The sequence below is a fragment of the Hirundo rustica genome, chromosome 2 (assembly GCF_015227805.2).
Source record: "Hirundo rustica isolate bHirRus1 chromosome 2, bHirRus1.pri.v3, whole genome shotgun sequence".
In the NCBI taxonomy this organism is placed as follows: domain Eukaryota; kingdom Metazoa; phylum Chordata; class Aves; order Passeriformes; family Hirundinidae; genus Hirundo; species Hirundo rustica.
In genome coordinates this window covers 51,900,393-51,920,487 of record NC_053451.1, presented here as the reverse complement: position 1 = coordinate 51,920,487, position 20,095 = coordinate 51,900,393, and the positions used below count along the sequence as shown (strand labels likewise).

Genomic DNA, 20,095 nt, shown 5'->3' with positions numbered 1-20,095 from the left:
GCTACTTCTAAATAACAAACCACTGTATAACATACTGGGAATAATGTACTTAGGAAACAGCTTACTGAGAAGTTCCTCTGCATCCTCTACAGGTTTCTTTGTCTCTGCTATAATCTTTTGTATTCCTTTATTTTATATTTTTAAAATAGAGAAAACATTTTTCTGTGTTTTGCAGATTTGCCTGTTTCCCACTTTGTTCTTTTTGAGTATAGCCCTTTAAATTTTCTCAAACATTAAATTTACTTCCCAGCCATGAAGGTATCACAAATTACTTTGCAATGTAAAATAGCTGCAATCAGCTGCAAAGAAGTTTAGCTAATTCCCACCCTCTGAGACACTTGTATCTCCTGAACAGTTTGTTGATATTAAGGCAGGCCATCAATCTGTTACTGTCTTTCCTGCAAGAGCTCCTTTTCAGAAATGATCTTTATAATTCTGTAGCCAGTGGGACAGCTTTTCTTGTTTCTAGGTCTACGGAGCTCAGGGATAAACAAAGGCTCCTGCTTAGATTCTAAGAACTTCTTTGTTCTGACATTTCTCTGAAAACCTCATTGTCGAAGAAAGCCAATTTCTTTCCACCTCTCTAGCTGAGAGCCATTTGGGGAAAAAAAGATGAACAGGGAAAAGCAAGAGCTTTTTCCACATTTTACTAATCAGACCAGAGTCACAGTTTCTCAGGAAATGGAATATCAGACCTGAGCTTCATTAAAATGATTTTGTCTTTATGAACCATTCTATGTTTGGGAAAATCTATGCATCCATTTAAAAATTCAGATGGGAAGCCCCCCTCCCTAGACTACTTTGAACATTCAGGACATTTCAGTATTGATTTACTCATCATGCAAACTCTGAGAGAGGTATATATGAGCTTTATCACGATGGAAATAAATAATTCAAGTTCCCCTTTAATCCTTTCCATATTATCTTCCTCCTTTCTCAGCTCTCATGGTTTTTTTCCAAGCCATTTTACTTTTCTTCTTTCACTGTCCCTTGAGTGAAAACAACTTTTGTTTGTCACTCCTCATTATAAGCAATGAAGCAATGCCCAGAAATCCTTCTAGAAACACTCCTTCACCTGTTTAAGAATTGTATGCAGAGCGAGCAAGTCTAAGTTCCATCGCTGAAAACAAATTCTAAATATCCTGGCAGTCTTCTATTGAGTGTCTACTTTTAAGCAATTTTCCACCCTTGCTCAAGCTACTGGCATTGACTGAAGAAACAGCACATCCTTTCACTCATAATGCTCGCAGGAAAACATTGATTGGAAATGAGCAGTTTTGTGTACAGGCAGTGTTTTGGATCAGAGTTCTTTCTGAGACACAGGGAGGAGAATAGAATAGAATAGAATAGAATAGAATAGAATAGAATAGAATAGAATAGAATAGAATAGAATAGAATAGAATAGAATAGAATAGAGTAAAGAAAAGAAAAAAGAAAAGAAGAAAAGAAGAAAAGACAAGAAAAGACAAGACGAAAAGAAAAGAAAAGAAAAGAAAAGAAAAGAAAAGAAAAGAAAAGAAAAGAAAAGAAAAGAAAAGAAAAGAAAAGAAAAGAAAAGAAAAGAAAAGAAAAGAAAAGAAAAGAAAAGAAAAAAGAAAGAGAGAGAAATAAAGCGCTGAAGTCATTTGACATCACTCCCACCCAAAAAATTCATGTCCTAAACCTATCAAATCCAATGATCTTTTGCTCTGCTTCTGTATGGTAACTGTTATCAATTTATTTTACAGCATTTCCTTCCCTTCCATATTCTCTTTTTTCAAATGAAAGAAATCTATTTTTTTTTTTTTTTACATCAGGGAATATCCTGAAGAAAGTAGTCAAGCTTTTTGCTTCTAAGCACCTAGAAGAAAATATAGACATGAATAGCAGTCTACTAAGATTTGTCAGGAACAAAGCTTGTCATAGCAATATAATTATCATTCATCACCAGATAGCAAGCTCTGTATGTTGGGGAAAAGCCATATATATCCTATAGCTCAAGATTTGTAAGATTTCAGAAACTGTCACTCAAAAGACAGTCTAAGAAAACCACACTCAAAGCTGAGTTGCCAACAGTACTTGGTGAAACAGGACATTTGAATTTGACAGAGGGCTGAAATGAGCAGTCCTGCAGGGATCTACCCCATCAGTGCAATTATTCATGACATTTTAGATGAAATTGAGGGTGTGTTAATTTTGTAGAAAACCAACGATGTGGGGGGATCTCAAGGCTGTTGCAGGACACAATTATAATCCAGGTTTTGGCAATCAAGGAATTATTTCTGGGAAAAATAAAAGAGTTCAGTAAGAAAAAAAAAAGCAAGGTTCTAAGTGGAGCAGAAATAACCAAGCATGTATTGGAATTGAAACAAATTAAGATAATTCTGCAGGGAATATTAACACAAGACTAACATAAAAAGACTGGACAATACCATATTCATGTTCAAAAGTCAGGATTGCATCTGATGATATCAGAATGAGCACAGATCATACAATTTTGGAATCACAGAATGGCCTAGGCTGGAAGGGGCCTTAAAGGCTATCTTGTTCCAGCCCCTGTAAGGAAAGTCTGAATGAAAAATTAGAAAAGAGAAACTAAGCAAAGAAATAAAGTATTCCCTGTGTTCACACTCCATAGAACAAGAATTTATAGGCTTAAACTGCACAAAGGTAAAGCATATGAAATATCAGAAACATTGTGAGGAAATGATGTGACATATCCACCCACCACTGCAGAGCTTTAGGAACAGATTGGTCAAAATCTTTTCCTTAACATGTTACATTAATGCTTTTTGTGGCTGTCATGGAGACTGGAAGTGATCAGTCCATGATGTGACTTTTGTGACACACAAACTGGTTCAGCTGTAATAAGATGAGCATGAACAAGCATTAGAAAGCTCACATCTTGGGGTAGGTTAAGTGTAGCTGATTAAAAATATATATATATATATATATATACCTCCAAGGTTTTTAAAACTCAGCTTGTGCTTGGAAAAAAAAATGGATGAAAATAACTCAAAGTTGTAAATTTAAATTTTCAAAATCCACAGACTTGTAAAAAGGCAAGCACTGAATCCTCCTTAAATGTGACCATGATTCTGTATTACTACAAACATCCCTGTTCCAGTCATGTCACAGCAAAGCTGAAAGTAAATTTTCAGCAAAATAAATGGACATGATATTACATAAAACACTATCCTAAGTGGGGGGAAGATATCCTTTGCTAACAGTGAGTGATTCATATTACCACCAAATGAGGGCATTTAGGCCTGAGCCTTGGAAATGTGTTACAACATGTGATGTACATTGAGAAGGGTTTACACAGAGGCAAGAATGTCACCTTTACCCCCTTACCAGCAGGAGACAGACTAAAAGCAAGCTCCTAAGGTAACACATTCAGCATAAACTGTTCATACCCTCTTTTCACATGTCCTAGAGAACTGGCCAAAACGATGAATGCAGTACTTTTGAAAAATACTTGTCTTGTATCCCAGCAGTGCAGGCTAGGAGACGCAAGCTGTCGCGGTGCTGTTCCTTGCGCTGATGAGCGCGGCCACGGGCTAGCTCAGTCTCCTGCACCGCGGCAACGGGTGAGGTCGGGGTGGCAAACCGGGCGAGCCACCTCCTCCCTGTGGGTCTTGGTTCCCCTCTCAGCGACGGCCAGCAGATGGCGTATGCAACCCACGGCAGCTAATCAAAAGGCGGACTCCTCTGGGCTCAGTTAAACAGGATTTTATTCAGGGGGAGAGGCAGCACGGGGCTCAGCACTCTCTGACCCACAGCCCAGAAGAGACCCCGGGGGCAGGCGTGCATGAGCTTTTAAAGTGGGGTGGAAACAGGGGTGGTGACAACCGGTCAGCCAGTCACAGGGATCGGGGGGGTTAACCGGGGTGTGAACCATGGGACTGGGGACCAATCACAAAATGAGGGGAGGGGGTCTCCCGGGCCCCAGCCTATCACTTGGCACCCTTCCTGGAGGATTCTAGAAGCCAGGGAAGGGTCTCTGAGTGGCAGGCAGGCGACCACGAGGAGGGGGGGGGGCGGGGATTGACAGCGACAGGTGCAGGGAAGGGATGAATGACAGAAAACGTCGGGTTTTACAATAGACAAAACAACCGATGCAGAAGGGAAAACCAATGCAGAACACAGGGGTATACAGTGAACTAAACCATTATAAAAATAACTTAAAAATCTTACAAAAATAACTTAATAACTTAATAAAACCAATTCTCACACCACCACAGCAAGCCATGGCTAGCTGTGGGTCAGTACCAGCGTGAGATAGCACAGTAATTGAGTTTTGAGCTACTTTGCACATGGATTCTGTCTAAAGAATAAATTACGTTGAACTCTATACTGAGGGGAGTGTTTCCCTTACCCGATTTCAGCTACATAAAATTAGATATATATCTTGGGTTGCTTATCAGAGCTCCTCTCTGCTAGACATGTTTCTTGCATTTCATGAAATACAATATTTTCAGAAGAAAATATTAGGGACATTTTGTAAAATTAAGTTAGAATTTTCATAATTGTATAGTGGAATCACAATAATTTAATCTGGGAAAAATGTGAGATTGGCCCTTCTTATTGTTAGATTATAGAGAAATATTGGAATAAAGGAACTTTTCAAGATACACAAGAAAAAAAAAATCTCAGATACTTTGTTAAACAGTGTCCACACAAAAATATCGGATTTTTACTTATTATTTTTTGCTATACCTACCTGGCTTTAATTCATAACTGGAATTACATTAGACTTCAGAGAAAAGAAATCTGGAAGACAAGCATTAAACACTTTGCCAGCACTGAGGTAAAATGTGGGTATGAAATTGTTAAAGGACACAATTTGTAATTAAATCTTATGAAAGTATGCATCCCTAAGAAGTTACACTATTACTAAAACATTTCTATTTAGTCCTTAGACTGCTATTAGTCAGCTTACAGTGCACAAGTTCAAGGTGTTTGACTGATGACAGCTCTAGAAAAATAGCGATAAAGCAGCTGAGAGTTTGATGACACACTTTTATAATAATAATTTCTTTATACAACCTGGTACTGCATGACATATGTATTCATCTTATCTGTCATGTATTCTCTTTTTGCCTTTGCTTTAGGTTTTTCCTCCAATCATGCCGTCATGATGGACATGACTCAGAAATTTATTCCCCTAACTGCCCAAAACCAAGTGGGATTTGCTTTCATTTACAAACAAAAACCAAAATAATTGCAAATAAATAAACAAGGACAAGAGCCAGACAACATGTTTGCCCAAGGACACTGATTTCCATAGGTTCTTTAGCTCTTGCATTTAAACAGCAGGTACATGGACTCTGCAGTTTTCAGTCCATCTGTTGAGATATTGCAGTGAGGAGAGGTATTATGAGCAATCTAAATGGAAAAAAAGGATACACATGGGGTTTACGTTCTTTCTTGTCCAGACTCATATTTTTCTGTTTCCTGGATGTCTAAGAGATGATCAGCAATCAGTCTCTCCTTTGGTGTCATGGGGACAGGAAAACGTCTCAGACCTAACTGGCATCAATTTAACCTAGATTTCTCTTCCTAGCAAAGGAGCTTGTCTTCACCCAGACCATACAGGGAATATAAACACATTGAAGAGGGCTGTTCCATTTGGTATCTAAAAGAATTGTTAGATACCCAAACCAGACTGACTCATTCCCACTTACAGTAAGTGCAGGGAAAAGAAATGTGACAAATAAAATCTCGTGTCCTTGACCACTGAAGTGTTCAGACTTGGAGCTATCCTTTATTTTCTGTTTTCTTTTTGTCTACTAATCACATTCATAATAAATATACATAGTCACCAAACCTCTTTGTTCAGCCCTGTAAATAGCATTGAAGTACAAATTCTTCACAAAATGTAAGAAAGCAAAAATTATGTGACTTTGCCAAGTTTAAGAAGCCTCAAACTTAGCACCTTAATGCTACTGCTGAGCCTTTGGAAGTGACAGTCACAGTCAGTGACAAGACCTAGCATCTTTCCATCCTCCAGGATTTAAGGAAGACTCAAATGTTTCCTGTGAGTGTTCTGTCAAATCTTCCAAATGTGTGTGCTGGTTATTTGGTTTGGTTCTCTTTGAAGAGAATTATTTCAGTAGTTTGAAAGTAAAATTCATTGTAAGTGTGATAACTTAAGAGCAAGTACTCTGGGTCAACCATTAGATGTTGAAATTTTCTGAGTGCCATGAGAGTGCTCAGTACTTCAAAGTACTTCATTTTACTTCAGATGAGGGAATAATTTGACCTTGTTACTTTGATATTCTCTCTTTTATTTAAATGATTACAGAATCTTAAAATAAGAAGTAAAGGATCAGGGGTTAAAGTCATGATGTAATTAAAGTTGAAGTTTTAGGGTTTGCCCTTTAAGTTTAAATGTTTCTTTGAGTTAAGGCTGAAAAGATTTAATGAATACTTCTGTATTTGGGTAAATTCTGATGTGATGAATTGCAAAATGTGTGCATTAGCCTTGAATCTGAGTTAGCTTAAGATGAAATGTTTTGATAAGCTACAAGAAAAAGCAAGCAGCTTGGGGAGAAATGGACTCCATGTACAAGTTAGTCACTGCAAGGCACAGTCACAGTCGTTTGAAGCTGTGTCTTCATTTTTCAGAGCTTGCAGCTGATAATATGTTTAAGATAGCCTTCAGTTCTGGCAGGGCTTGAAGCAAATGTTACTTTAGTACTGTCGGAAAGTACAAAACTAGCGACATGTGAAGTGACAGAGTTAGAGCAGTCAGTGAGTGTGAAGTTACAGCTTTCTGACCTTGAGTTTTCTGCTCTTGCAGCTCTCTCCTTCGCTCTCTGGTACCCTGAACCTGAGGCCAAGGGGGAGTCTCACTGCTTGTCTCAGACACTGTCACAACACAACACACACCTCTCTGTAAATCTTTTTCAGTTCTATGATAGCCCAAAATCTCATTTTTACTAATGCAAAGTTTGAATCTCTAGCACCATTTTCATGCCATTCTGCTCTCAAAAGCACTGGCCACAGCTGCAATTTAGAGAGCATGTGTGTATGCACGCAGTGTTCTCTTTTTTCCCATGTAATATGTAAGTAAAAGAGAAGACAAAACTAAGACTGAAATAACCTGTGAGAATTGGTGTTGGAAATAGGTCTCACTTCCCTCACTGACACCAAAGACAGGAGACAAAACATAAATGGATTTCAAGCCCAGCTCACACTGGACAGGAGTAATGATGTGATCTGGGCACCTGGGGATCCTCAGGAGGGCTGTGTGCAGTGTCCAGCCAGGAGGTAACAGATGTCCCAGAGGCACCCTGGAAGAGACCTGACAGAGCAGCGTGGGCAGAGCCACAGAGTCCTCTGGGAACTCATATGTCCAGAGTTGTGGTTTTTGGTCTGAGACCAGGCCCAGCACACAGAGCTTCTGTTTGTTCTTGTACCCAGGTGTTCCCTCCATCCATATGTACCTTCAGTATATTCTCAGCCGGGTTCCTTACCTCCTGAGTAATATTTGACCCATGTTTCTCTGCACAAGCTACACCGTTATGTTTGTAACTCAGAATAAAGAAAGCAGAAGTGAAGTTGCACAGAAGCTGCTTGGCTCAGAACCACTGGTTGTGAGCATCTACCTGTGAGGATAGCTATATCCTCTGCATGGGATCATGTTGGGGGGTGTGCCAGCTCTGTCAGCCCACAATGATAAAACAAACTCAGTGCCAGCCTGACTCAGTGCCAAGCCAAGCATACACGTCTGAGTACATGAGAGGGGAGAAAAGGGATTTCTGCCTGTTCACTCCACATACTTTTCTCTGAATCTGGCACAGCTACTTAAGGTCAATGATACACTTCGACCAGGCAGTTTTGCTTCCCTAGGGATGTGTGATTACAGTCCTGAATGTCAGATCTCCAGTCTTGCCACACACATTTTGCCACTTCCACTCCACTTGTGTTTTTTCACCTGGCAGTGAGGCTGTGGTGCTGTCATGAGACTTGCATCAAAAATATTTTCATCCCTGCAATGGCCATCTATTTCTCCAGCCTTCAGATAATTTTGAGTCAAATGTTTTCCTTTTTCCTTCCTCCTGAAAGTGCATCACTCAGAGCCCCTCTCTGTGGTGCCCTCTGGATTGAGTTTTGTACTTGGTTATTGAGCTCTGGACCAAAGGCAGTCTATAAGTAATGATGCTAATATAATTTTTTTTGATTGACAATGACTAATTACACTTACATTCTTAATCATACTAATGGAAAAAATTGTCTTGACCTGGGAAAGCCTGGTAGTATAAAATAAAGAAACAAGCAAGCTTAAAAGTGGAAAACCTTACAGTCTTCTAATAAAGAAGACTGACAAAACAGAAATTCATATCAGAAGAGGCTTTAAAAATGGTCTCTGGGGACCTTTTTTCTACTAACTCCCCTGTTTTCCTATAAACAGAATATGTTTCTTTGTGCAGGTGAATGTAAAACTGAGCCTTAAGAATTAGGCTCTTTGTAGGAAGTGCCTTTGTTTCTATACACAGCCTTATTTTCAACATTATCTTTAAGAAAATACGTATTTTCTTCTCTTTTACTTGACCATTTTATTTTCTAAATCTAACTTTCCTGTGTCCTGGTCATTGCTTTCTTCAGAGATTCATAGTTATGACCCCCATGATTCTTTCTTCCCTATGAAACTGAGATAAACCAATGAGAGACAAGAAAAAAATTCCATCTTGCTCACTTCAAGGGACCAGGGAGGAGTAATAATTTTCTCTAATAAATCATTATCTATGGGTTGTTTACATATAAACAGGTTCTATGAAAAATTACACCCTGTTTATAGCAATTCTTTAATTGGAAAGACACTATCTTAGTTACTGAATTGTTATATTTAAAGAGTTTCCTTCAACTCTGGATAGAAATAAAGACCCATCAGTAAGTGTATTACCTGGTAAACCGTTTTTAGCCTTATTTTCTAGAACTCTTGTTCAATGAGGAGGCCTGTAAGGGTTTTTGCCTTCTTTCACAGGTGCCACCAGTGCTTCTGGACAAGCAGTTTTCAGAATTTACGCCGGATATCACACCTATTATTCTGGCTGCCCACACCAACAATTACGAAATCATAAAGCTCCTTGTGCAGAAAGGGGTGTCTGTGCCCAGGCCACACGAGGTGCGCTGTAATTGTGTCGAGTGTGTCTCAAGCTCAGATGTGGACAGCCTCCGCCACTCTCGGTCCAGACTCAATATCTACAAGGCTCTGGCGAGCCCATCACTGATTGCTTTGTCCAGTGAGGATCCTTTCCTTACCGCTTTTCAACTGAGCTGGGAGCTGCAGGAACTGAGTAAAGTCGAAAATGAGTTTAAGTCAGAGTATGAGGAGCTGTCACGGCAATGCAAGCAATTTGCGAAAGATCTTCTGGATCAGACACGGAGTTCCAGGGAATTGGAAATTATTCTTAATTACAGAGATGATAATAGCTTGATAGAAGAACAAAGTGGCAATGATCTTGCAAGATTGAAACTGGCAATTAAGTACCGTCAAAAGGAGGTGAGTGTGCTGAGAATATTTAAGCGTATTCAGTAGTAGTAATGTGACAGATAAGAGCCTGAAATACATCCTTTTAACTGAGACAAATTTCTGCTTATCTTTTTTTGTTCTACTAGATTTCTGCTCTTTTTATAGTTTTAATTAGATGGATTTGAATAGTTGTTACTGTTTGATAGTATCAGAATTTAAAGTGTTCTCTTCTAGCACAGATTCTGTGAAACTTTTTTCTCTTACACCTGAATAGTCTTCAGTAGTTGTGCTCTGAAGCGCTCTTCAGTAATCGAGTGAGAAATATATAAAGCATGCTTTAAATTAACTTGGTCCGTGTGTGATGGAAAAAGGCAGCTATGTGTTTAGACACATCCTAGAGGTACCTCTGTAGAGAGGTTTCTTCAAAAAGTAGCTGTTACAGATACTGAAATGGAATTTTAATAGTTGTGCATGACTCCCAAAAATGTTGACATTCAGATTCTTTTTCATAAGGAACTCAAAATGGAAATACCTGGGTATTCGTGTTCATGGCTGTTAAAAATTCATACATTTGCTTCACCAGTGTATACATTCAGTTGGAATCAGAGGATGTCTGCATATCTTTATAAAAGTACTCCAGTTATTTTGTGCATGCAAAGGCAAAAGAAGCAAGACACAAAAATGAGTTAGGAAGACAGTTCCTATGATATTTCCAAACCTTCACCTAATTCCTGCGCATCATCATGTCAGAATATGTTGTATTATCTTATTAGAAAATGTACCAAGTCATCTGAACTATGGAAGTTTATATACAAGACAAATGTAAGTGTATAGTATTTGTTCATATTCATTACAGCAAATGCTTAAGGAACTTCTGTATTAAATTGACCTAGTCTGTCTATCGCTGTTAAATATCTTTCTGCAGAGTATAATAGTAAATGTGTTATTAGGTATGTTAGAAAGGTTTGAAGAAATAATAACCAAACATTTAATGTTTCTTTTGTTCATTCGAAATACAATTTAGTAATCAAGAAGCTACCGGGGAGGTAGGGAACTACTGAAGTACTGATGGAAAAAAACTTCAATTGGTCTCTGACTTCACAAATCTTCTAAAAAGTATTTTTTTCCTTTGGGATATGTATTGCATAATTTTATATTTTATAGTATAATGTTTCAGGCAACATATTCACTGCCTTCACAAATTATTTTCAGATTGTACTTTGCCGGATTTAACAACCACTATTTCTATTTCTTGACACGCCAGTCCTTTCTTACAATCATTTAAGAAACTGAAGCTTAGACTTCTGCTTTCACAAGGATTCATGCATGGAAATAAAATTCTGACCTCTCATTGTTTGTTTGTTTTTTAAACCTTAACACAAAGCTTGAATTTTCTTAATTTGAGATAGAGACAGTGACAGGCACATGTAGGATGTTTTTTTTTTACTTCCATCTGATTGCTCTGACTAATTAAGTTTCAGTGATAACAGCTGATTACATAATTGATTCTTCATAATAGAAAACATTAGGCCATACTGATTCAGTGAAACAATTCCAAATTGGTGGATCTTTTATATTTTACACACATTTTTCATTTCTATAAATATTTCCTACTATCCCTATCATTTGATTCTCACTGGAGCAGAATCAAGGTTTACTAAATGTCTTCCAAAATGTATTCCATAGTAGTTGCTGAAGCTAACAGTAACCTCTCTAACCGTTCAGTTATTATATTTCTGATTATTACTACAGTATTCTGGTAGGTGCAGCTCTAAGATTAAGAAACTTACCTCAGGCATAAAAATTGCTTGGATTCTGGCTGTCCTGGTCCATATAGATCATGATAAAATACATCATCAGGGTCTTTCTATTTCTTGTGTTAAGCATGTTGCAGGAGACACAGTGTCTGGCTGACTCCAGCAGCCTCCAGTGTCAGAGGATTTTTTCAGCTTGGGCACTGGAACCCAGCCAGGAGCTCTTGATAGTACAGTATTTTAGGCAATATACTCAATGTTTTTATAAATTATTTTCTACTGGTACTGCTCCAGACTTAACAACTATTTCTACTATTTCTGTTTATTTAAATATCCAAAAACAATACCCAGCAACAAAACAGCAAAACAGATAGGAATGCATTGTCTTCCCCTCTTGTCTTACAACCCTCCCTAACATCTCAACCTTTATTCATGCTATTACCAAAAGTCATTCTAACACCATACTGGGGCTGAGGTCAGAGCTCCACAAGTAAGCAATAGGTTGTCCAGAATGTCCAGTCTGAGTCCAAAAATGGCAGATAAAAGTGACAAAATAATGATGTGTGTGTTCTTTTACATTGCTTTTTATTATTAAGTGCTCATGAGTTAAGTATTACTTTTTTTCCTTTCAAGTTGAAAAAAAATACCAAAAAAAAAAAATTATTAGCAGTAATTCCTTTTGGCATTTTAAGCAAGAAAACATGAAACATATTAGAACTAAGTCTCGTAAAGGGGTAAAGTAGGCTTTGGATAATATAACAGTTGGATCTTAGGACACAGGTTGGTGTAGAAGAGCAGGTTGAGGATACTTGCAGAAGCAAACAAGTGGATGGTGAAGAATATTTATTGTGTAAAGAAATGAAAATTGACCAACATGAGTAGAGAAAATTACCAAGCTCAGACTTTTTGAGAACTTTATAAATGACGTGGTGTTTGGAATGTTGATCTAGAAATGCCTTGTATTGAACAGAGAAAGTCCCTTGAAATTCGAATGATTAAGCAGTGCTTTGTGTAGTGGTCTGCAAGCCCCTGCTATCACCCTGTGTTTGTGGAAATTGAGAAAGTACATTCAGTTTTAGAGCTCTCCATGTTCTCCACTTTGCTGCTGAAGTGGGCCTTCCACAAACCAAGAACTCTATGCCATTGGATTTGAGATTCTCCATAGTGAAAGTTGCTCATCTCTGCATTTCCATTCCTTTCACACTTGCAGTAGTACTGTGATTTTCAATCATGTGCCATCAGAAGGCACATTATCAGTGTTAATCAATTCTCAGGCCAGGGAGTCAGGTCAGAGGTAACCTACAGTGCATTTTCAGCAAAGAAACTTCCCTGATAAAATTATCAATCTTTTTTATTAATGACTAATGAGGATGAAAAATTTATGGTCTCAAGTTTACCTTGCAGAATAGTGTCTGGCAAGACTGTGGATAATATCTGTTGAGAGTTATGGGGCAGAACCCGGAGAGTATCTGCCAGAATATGTGGGATTTTGTAGCATATCCCATGGGACAGAACATCTGAGGTGCCTTTTTTTTTTCTGTGTTCATTTAGCACCACTGGTGCCGTTTGACTGTAAGGAAAGACACATTGCTGAAGCTTGTGGTGCCTGCTTCTGACACCTGCTGTTACCTGGGCTACAGCCTGCAGCAAACAAGAGGTTTCCTGAAGTCACACAGCCACCCTGCACTGGGCACAGACATTTTGTTGTTCAATTACATGCTGTTTAGTATTGTCTCAAGTAAGCGATAGTTAGGTTTTATGATGGCTGTCACAAGTTCATTGTGGTAGATTTTAAGCACACGATGAGCAGTGAGAAATAAGTTTCCCTGGTTTCTGAACCAAATGAAAATGTTATCTGAATTGACTGCAGCTCCATGTAAGGATGTAGAAGGCAAATACAAACCCTGTATGTGGTTCACAAGCAAATCTGAGTTCAAGTTACTTACAAAACTCCGGTACAGCAGTGCATTTAAGTAGAAGAGAACAGTAGATCTCTTTACTGATTAGTAGATAGTAATTTCTTCTGCTTACTGCAAAATGTGTATTTTCTTGTCATATATATTCAGAGTTTTTAACTGAGATATCACAGCAAAAAGCCACTCTCACTGTTCAGTTAGCTTTGTTTTAGCTTTGGTTCTGTTTAGATATTAAGCATATTACTACAAAAATGTGAAATTTTTTCTTACTTGCTTGCTTACTAATTTTCCCTTACATGTGAAATAAAGAAGGAGAGATTAATATGCTGAATCAATATAATCTGGTTTCACAGTAAGTTTAATTAGTGCAATTTAAATAATTATCCTGGTCATTTATATCTCTGTTTCATTTTTGCCTCATGCTAAATGTCCCATTTCATTTAAGCTATAGTTTTGTAAGGTCAAATACAGTAACAGGATGAGGTTATAATTATTGGTACAATTGTCTCATTTTGCTTTGTTATTAGGCATTCTTATATCAACACAGAAGAAATAGGAATTTTTAAGTATGTAACTTGGGCTTTTTTTTCTTACTTCTAAAATTAGTGAACACTGGGTGGTTTGGTTTGGGTTTACTTCTTTTTTTTCTTTTATCTTTTCCATTCTTAGGTTATGCTGATCATCTTTCTCTTCCTTGACAAATATAAAATCTCTGACAAATTTGGAATACCTTATATTGTAAATAGGATATAAATAGGTTAAATTCTGCACTTGCCAAATTAGCAGTCTGGAAAGATTTTAATATGATTTTTTTTTTACTGTTATCTTTAAAAACCTGAAGTAAATGTGCAGTTTATCTAGCCTCTATCCAGTGTTATGAGTCATGTTGAAACCTATCTAAAGAAGCCAGAACTAAGTTTTCTAAAGTTTTTCTGATCCTAAATTAACTTTTTTAAAGGTTTGATTAAAAAAAAAAAATCTAAATTTTAATTACTTTCTCTGTTTACTAGACATGCAGCTGCTTAACTACTAAACTTTCCCAAACACCTCTAGTTGGACCTCTAGATGCTCTCTTTTCCCAGGGGCAGGACCTGTTTTTCTGAGTTGTGAGCAGCTGCAGAACATGCACTAGCAAAGGGCAGAGTGAAAAAGGGAGTAGGTTTAACAACTTGACGTATTTAAAGATTTAACAAGAGTTCAGGCCTTATTAGAAAGAATTTCAGGGAAAACATTTTAGTGAAATTAGCTTCAAACTAAATTAAAAATTAAATACAATAATATGATACTTAGATTTCATGGATCAATTCATGTTTTCTAGGAAAGTGATGCTGAAGGATAAAAAAAAAGTTGTTTGGTTTTGGTAATAAAAATCATCTGTTTGCTTCTGCTCAAAAGAGGACTTTTTAAAAAGGAATCACCATTTCTTCCTAGTTTTCTGTTCAAAATACAGCCTCAGTTAAATGAAGATGTTTCACAATAATGTCAGAAATTCAGTGACATTTTCAATGAAAATGTGCCTAATAATTTCAAATCTGTTATTTCATGACAGTGTCTAAACACCTCATTTCAATGAAATAGCGAATTTTGTTTTATCTGCAGTTACTTCTAAATCCTCTTGGACTTGAACATGTTTGCCAATTAAATTTTTATAGCTAATGTCATCCATATCATATTATTACAGAAAACAGCATAGGCATGATAGCAAAAATTAATGATTTTCAAAACTATTTTAGCAATTCCTAAAGAAAATAATTTTGAACTACTGACATGTAAAGGTGCTATGTTCTTAGTAATGTTTCCAATGTTTAATTATAATTAATTTCTCATGAAAAGTCTTTCAGGTGCAAAAACAGAATTACTGACTTTGTAAGCAGGAATGGCTTTGAAAAAACAGCATCTTAAGAATTGTTCTGTGTTTAAAATTAACCCACACCTGAAACATAAGCAGAAACACAGCAGCCATGTGTTGCAAGTCACTGTGTATATGAATATTTGTCAAAAGGCTGCAAAGGTGCACTCAGAAGTCTCCATGTAAAAAATAACAAAACCCCACAAAAAAACAGACTCTGATAATATTTGGACATTTTTGACACCAAAGGAAGATATGGTTAGTCTAAGAGCTGCATAACTGAAAGGAGTGATATATACACGTTTGGGTCCACGTCTCCAGAAGACCCATTTCTGCAGACTCTCAGCTATAGTACTCAAAAAATTTGATAAACATTTTTCCATGCAAGAGTCAGGTATTCTAAGCCAGGTCATATATTTGCTTTGTAAATCATGTAAAAGTCTCAGTGTTTATGGATAAGAAGTCCACAGATTGTTAAATAGTATGAATGAGATGAGTAGATCATCTGCTATACATACAAAGTACTCTTATAATTGGTTATAGAATCCTTTCAGTTAGAAAAATAACTTTAATTCCAATTATTAACCCAGCACCACTGAGTCCACCACTAAACCATGTCCACCAGTGTCACATATACATGTCTTTTAAATGCTTTCAGGGATGGTGACTCAACCATTTCCCTGGGCATCCTGTTCCAGTTCTTGACTACCCTTTTGGTGAAGAAATTTTTCCCAACATCCAATCCTATCATCTTTTTCTCAATCTAAACCTCCCCAGTGCAACTTGAGGTAATTCCCTCTCATTCGATCACTCATTACTTGGAAGAGACTGACCTTCACCTCACCACAACCTCCCACTCTCCAGGCTAAGCAATCCCAGTTCCCTCAGCCACTCCTCAGGAGACTTGTGCTCTAGACTCTTCTCCTGCTCCATTGCCCTTCTCTGGACACGCTCCAGCACCTCAATGTCCTTCTTGTAATGAGGGGCCCAGAAATGAACACGGGATTCAAGGCCTCATCAATGCCCAGTACATGGGGACAATCCCTGCCCTGGTGCTGCTGGCCGCACCATTGCTGATACAGGCCAGGGTGCATTGGCCTTCTTGGCCCCCTGGGCACACTCTGGCTTGTGTTCAGTTGCTGTCAACCAGCACCCCCAGGTCCTTTTCCACTGGGCAGTTTCCCAGCCACTCTGCCCTCAGTCCGTAGTGCTGCCTGGGGTGGTTATGGCACGTGTGAGACCCGGCAACCGGCCTTGTTGTACCTCATTCCATCAGCTTCAACCCATCTATCCAGCCTTTACTGATTGCCTCTGTAGAACCTCCCTATTCTCTAGCAGAACAACACTCTTTCCCAGCTTGGTGTCTTTTGCAAACTGATTGAGGGTGCAGCTAGTACCTTCATCCAGGTCTTTGATAAACATACGAAGCAGGACTGGCTCACCCAACACTGAGCATGAGGTCACTAGTGGCCAGCTACCAACTGGATGTAATTCAGTTCACTACCATTCTCATGGCCCAGTCATCCAAATTGATTTTTAAGCCATGAAGGGTATCCCCATCCCAGCCATGACCTTCCAGTTTCTCCAGGAAAAACGTTGTGGGAAATGGTGTCAAAGGTTTTACTAAAATCCAGGTGGCCAATAGCAACAGCCTTCCCTCATTCAGGTCACCTTGTTACAGAAGAAATTAGTCAAGCAGGACTAAATGAGGTGTAGGTGTCCCTGTGGAAGATGTACGTATTGCTGCCAGGTAAAAAAGTTCTTAAGTGACAGGGCACATCTGCTTAATACAGCATTAAGTTGTGGTGAAGCAATTTTGATAGAATATGTGAAAAAATTCCTTATACAGTCAATAGACAGAGGTATGCACAGCGGGAGATCATGTCTGTTCAAGATAAGACATCTAAGTTCATTCCAGAGACATCTCTGCTTCTGTGGTTGAGGAAGGAAACTGTGCTTCATTTAGAAGAATTACTTCACTAGGCATTGAAAATGTGGAAGCAAGTTAGACAATTTACTGCATCAGCTGCAATTTCTACACTGTGGTAACAGAGACTTTGAATTCTGGAGGCCCAAAGCCCACGTAAGGGGAAATTAATTGCAGCAGTAAGTAATTATGTCTTAGAAGGCATTGATAACCTTTAAATGCTATGTGCTTACACACAGGGTGCAACCCTCTCATCACAGTTCTAGTTACACTATTCATGAACTAAGATCAGCATCTTTTTTATTTCAAACACTTGATGGAAGTAATTAACTCAAAGCAGAAACTTTCTATTAATGAAGTACATTGTAAATCTCTCCTTTCAATTCCTTTTCTGCATCGTCAAGATATGAAATGTTGCTGGGATATCTGCCTTCCTAACCAGCAGTGCACAACCCTTGTGTTGAGACTGGCAGTAGCAGAAGTTGGTTTGAAGGAGTCCCTACTAATGCACCTACAAGCTTCCCTACAAAACTGGGGTAGATTTAGGACCATGTGTGCTGGTTTTGCATTGATTGACATTTGTTGAGGAGAGAAGCCACCCACAGAAGTGATTTTTCTAAGAAAAGCTGTGACAAAATCAGTCAGTTTCTGTGCGCTTCTTCTTCCCCCCCTTTGCTCTCAGAACCAGTCTTAAAGGTGTAGAACTTAATATGCAGCATAAACAGAACAGACGATTGGGGATACAAGCATCATAAAGTCACCCTAGGACGCCCTGTCCAAAAACTAACTAATCCATGCCTGTGCTAGATTTAAGTGGCCTAAAATAAGAGCAACTGAGGCACATTTGAACATGCTGACACTGAAGCTTCTGTGTGCTGTTGCAGTGCAATTTTTTCCACTGCCTGGTTCTCTCCACTGAGTGTTTATTGAACAATAAAACAAGACAGCCAAAGGAAACTTGTTTTAGGCCTATCTGCTCATTCTTTTAATCTATCTTCTCTTTGTTCCACCAGATGTCCACAGAGAACTCTTCTCTTCCTTCCTTGCCCCTTCCTTGATTTAGTGTAAGCCTTAGCTATCAAGATTAAAATAGCAAAAATGGATGAATCCATTGCCTCCATCAATATGTGCACACATTGTTGAACAAAAGATTTATAAGAAAAACAAGTTCTTGTTAGATGAACTCACTCCTGTGCCTCCAGAGAGATAGGATCTATATATATTCAGTTGAGCAAAGAATATTACTTTCTAAACTTTCCAGCTCCAGGAACTAAAGTAGAAAAATTAGGAGAGATGTTCAATATGGAAGTGGTTTGACAAAGTGGATCTTCCATTTTGAAAGTCATGTAGGATTCAATTTTGAGTTCTGGCATTCAAACTTTCAAAGAGGAGGGGAAATGTTTACACAAAACTATCAACAAACCCTCCTTGCAGAGACATTTGGCTTTCTTCTATAAATAGTAGGATGATATTCTTCTGGGTTGAAATATGTTGGTTCTGGAGATATTTTACAAAAATAAGACATTTTAAGAAAAGAAAATCTGTGAGAGAGAAGGAATGATGCAGATCTTCAGAAAGTAAAAATTGTTGAAGCTCTGCGAAGTGCGATATTGCCTATGCTGTGTTGGTCAAGTACAAGGTCTGGCTTGTTAGGTTTTTTTAGGTGGATGAAGAGGATGTGTTTTACTCTGCCTGCTGTGCATGAAACACAATAATGTTTAATTATCAGGGTAATGCAGTTGTTTAAATTAGAGGTTGTTCTAAATAGCTGACCTTAAGGGGTTTATTAGCAACCCTGTTATGGTTCACAAAAAGACATGACTTGATTATGTGCCATTTGACATTAAGCTGAAAGTGTAGCATTGTGTAAAAAAGGTTTGACACCTTATTAATAAAATTATTTCAACTATTTGTTTCTGTCCTCTTAACAGCATGCAGAAAAAATCTAGAAATGGCCATTCCTGTAGTGTGCTTGTGCTGTGAGTTCCTGACTCATTCCACATAACCTCAGGTATTTAGCTAAGGTACCTATGTCAGCAGCCCAGCCTTGGGTTGCTTCATCATTGATGGGAAGAGACAGACATTTCCAGCCAACTCAAGCGATCTGAGAACAAAATAATTTTTGTCACTACCTACATTGCTTACAATTATTCTAAAGGTGACAAGGGACAACTAGATGTGTTACACAGGCTAAAAAAAATAGCATGTCATTTTTGGAAGGTAACTAACTGTGGCTGGTTTTTTAATTCTTGATATTCTGTTTCTCTGAGACCCAGAAAAGGCCCTTAAGCTGGAATGATGAACCTGTTTACAGGAATCTCTTCTAGTGCATTCTAGTGTGATCTAAGGGTCTGCCTGGAGAAGTAAGCATGATGTAAAGCTGCATTTCAGAGCTTTGGTTTGAGGGAAAAATCCTCAATTTTACGTAAGGATTCTGAAGGTCAAATGGAAAGTTTTGCAAGAGACAACTGTTAGAGCTGTGACAGCCTGCAAGATTGCACTTGTGTTGAGACACTTCATCATTATTTCCAAGGCTGAAACCTCTAGTGAATTTATTCAAAATCAGTCAAAATCCTGAAATAAAGGGCAAAGCTTTCATATGCAGTGAAAAAAATGCTTTCTTTCACTGCATGTGGCCCTATTCTCAAAAAAAAAAAAAAAAAAAAAAAAAAAAGGTATTAGTCAAATCACATTAAAGGTAAGTAGCATAATAACATTTAAATGAGAGAAATAATCATTTTCATAGTAAATTAAGGTTGTAAGTCTCTGTCATCAAGTGTACAGAGGATGCCTCTCTCATCCTGTGGTATTAAGGAATCTGGCCACCTTAGTCTTTCTCATATGTGTTTTCCAGGTGTTACCTGGCACCTCTGCTGAAAGCCTAAAGACCCTAAGATTTTAAGGGTACCGAAATGTTGGAGTCCAGGGCATTCCTTTGGTTGCCCTGGAGGGTCAGGGACCTGGGCAGGGGGGTCTGGGACCCCAGCCCAGAGCTCAGAGAGACACTGGCTTTGATTTCAGTCCATGGGAAAAACTTCCTACACTGAGAGAAAGTTTACAGGCCACAAGAATGTGAAAAATAGTAGTTTAGCTTATCACAGGGTGAGAAAATAATAATTTTAGGTTCCTAGCATTGAAGTGAATGGGGACAAGATGGAGAATCTGGGGCGTTGTCTCCTTCTTCTTCTC

General features: G+C 38.2%; 1 protein-coding gene across 2 annotated transcripts in view; it reads left to right on the top strand.

Annotated features, from left to right (window-relative positions):
* Nucleotides 1-20,095, top strand: part of TRPC4 (transient receptor potential cation channel subfamily C member 4) — a 131,505-nt gene that overhangs the window by 61,676 nt on the left and 49,734 nt on the right. For both annotated transcript variants that reach the window (XM_040055183.1, XM_040055184.2), the window contains one exon: nucleotides 8,972-9,490. In XM_040055183.1, the coding sequence (XP_039911117.1) occupies nucleotides 8,972-9,490 (519 nt within the window). The remainder of the gene's footprint in view (nucleotides 1-8,971; nucleotides 9,491-20,095) is intronic.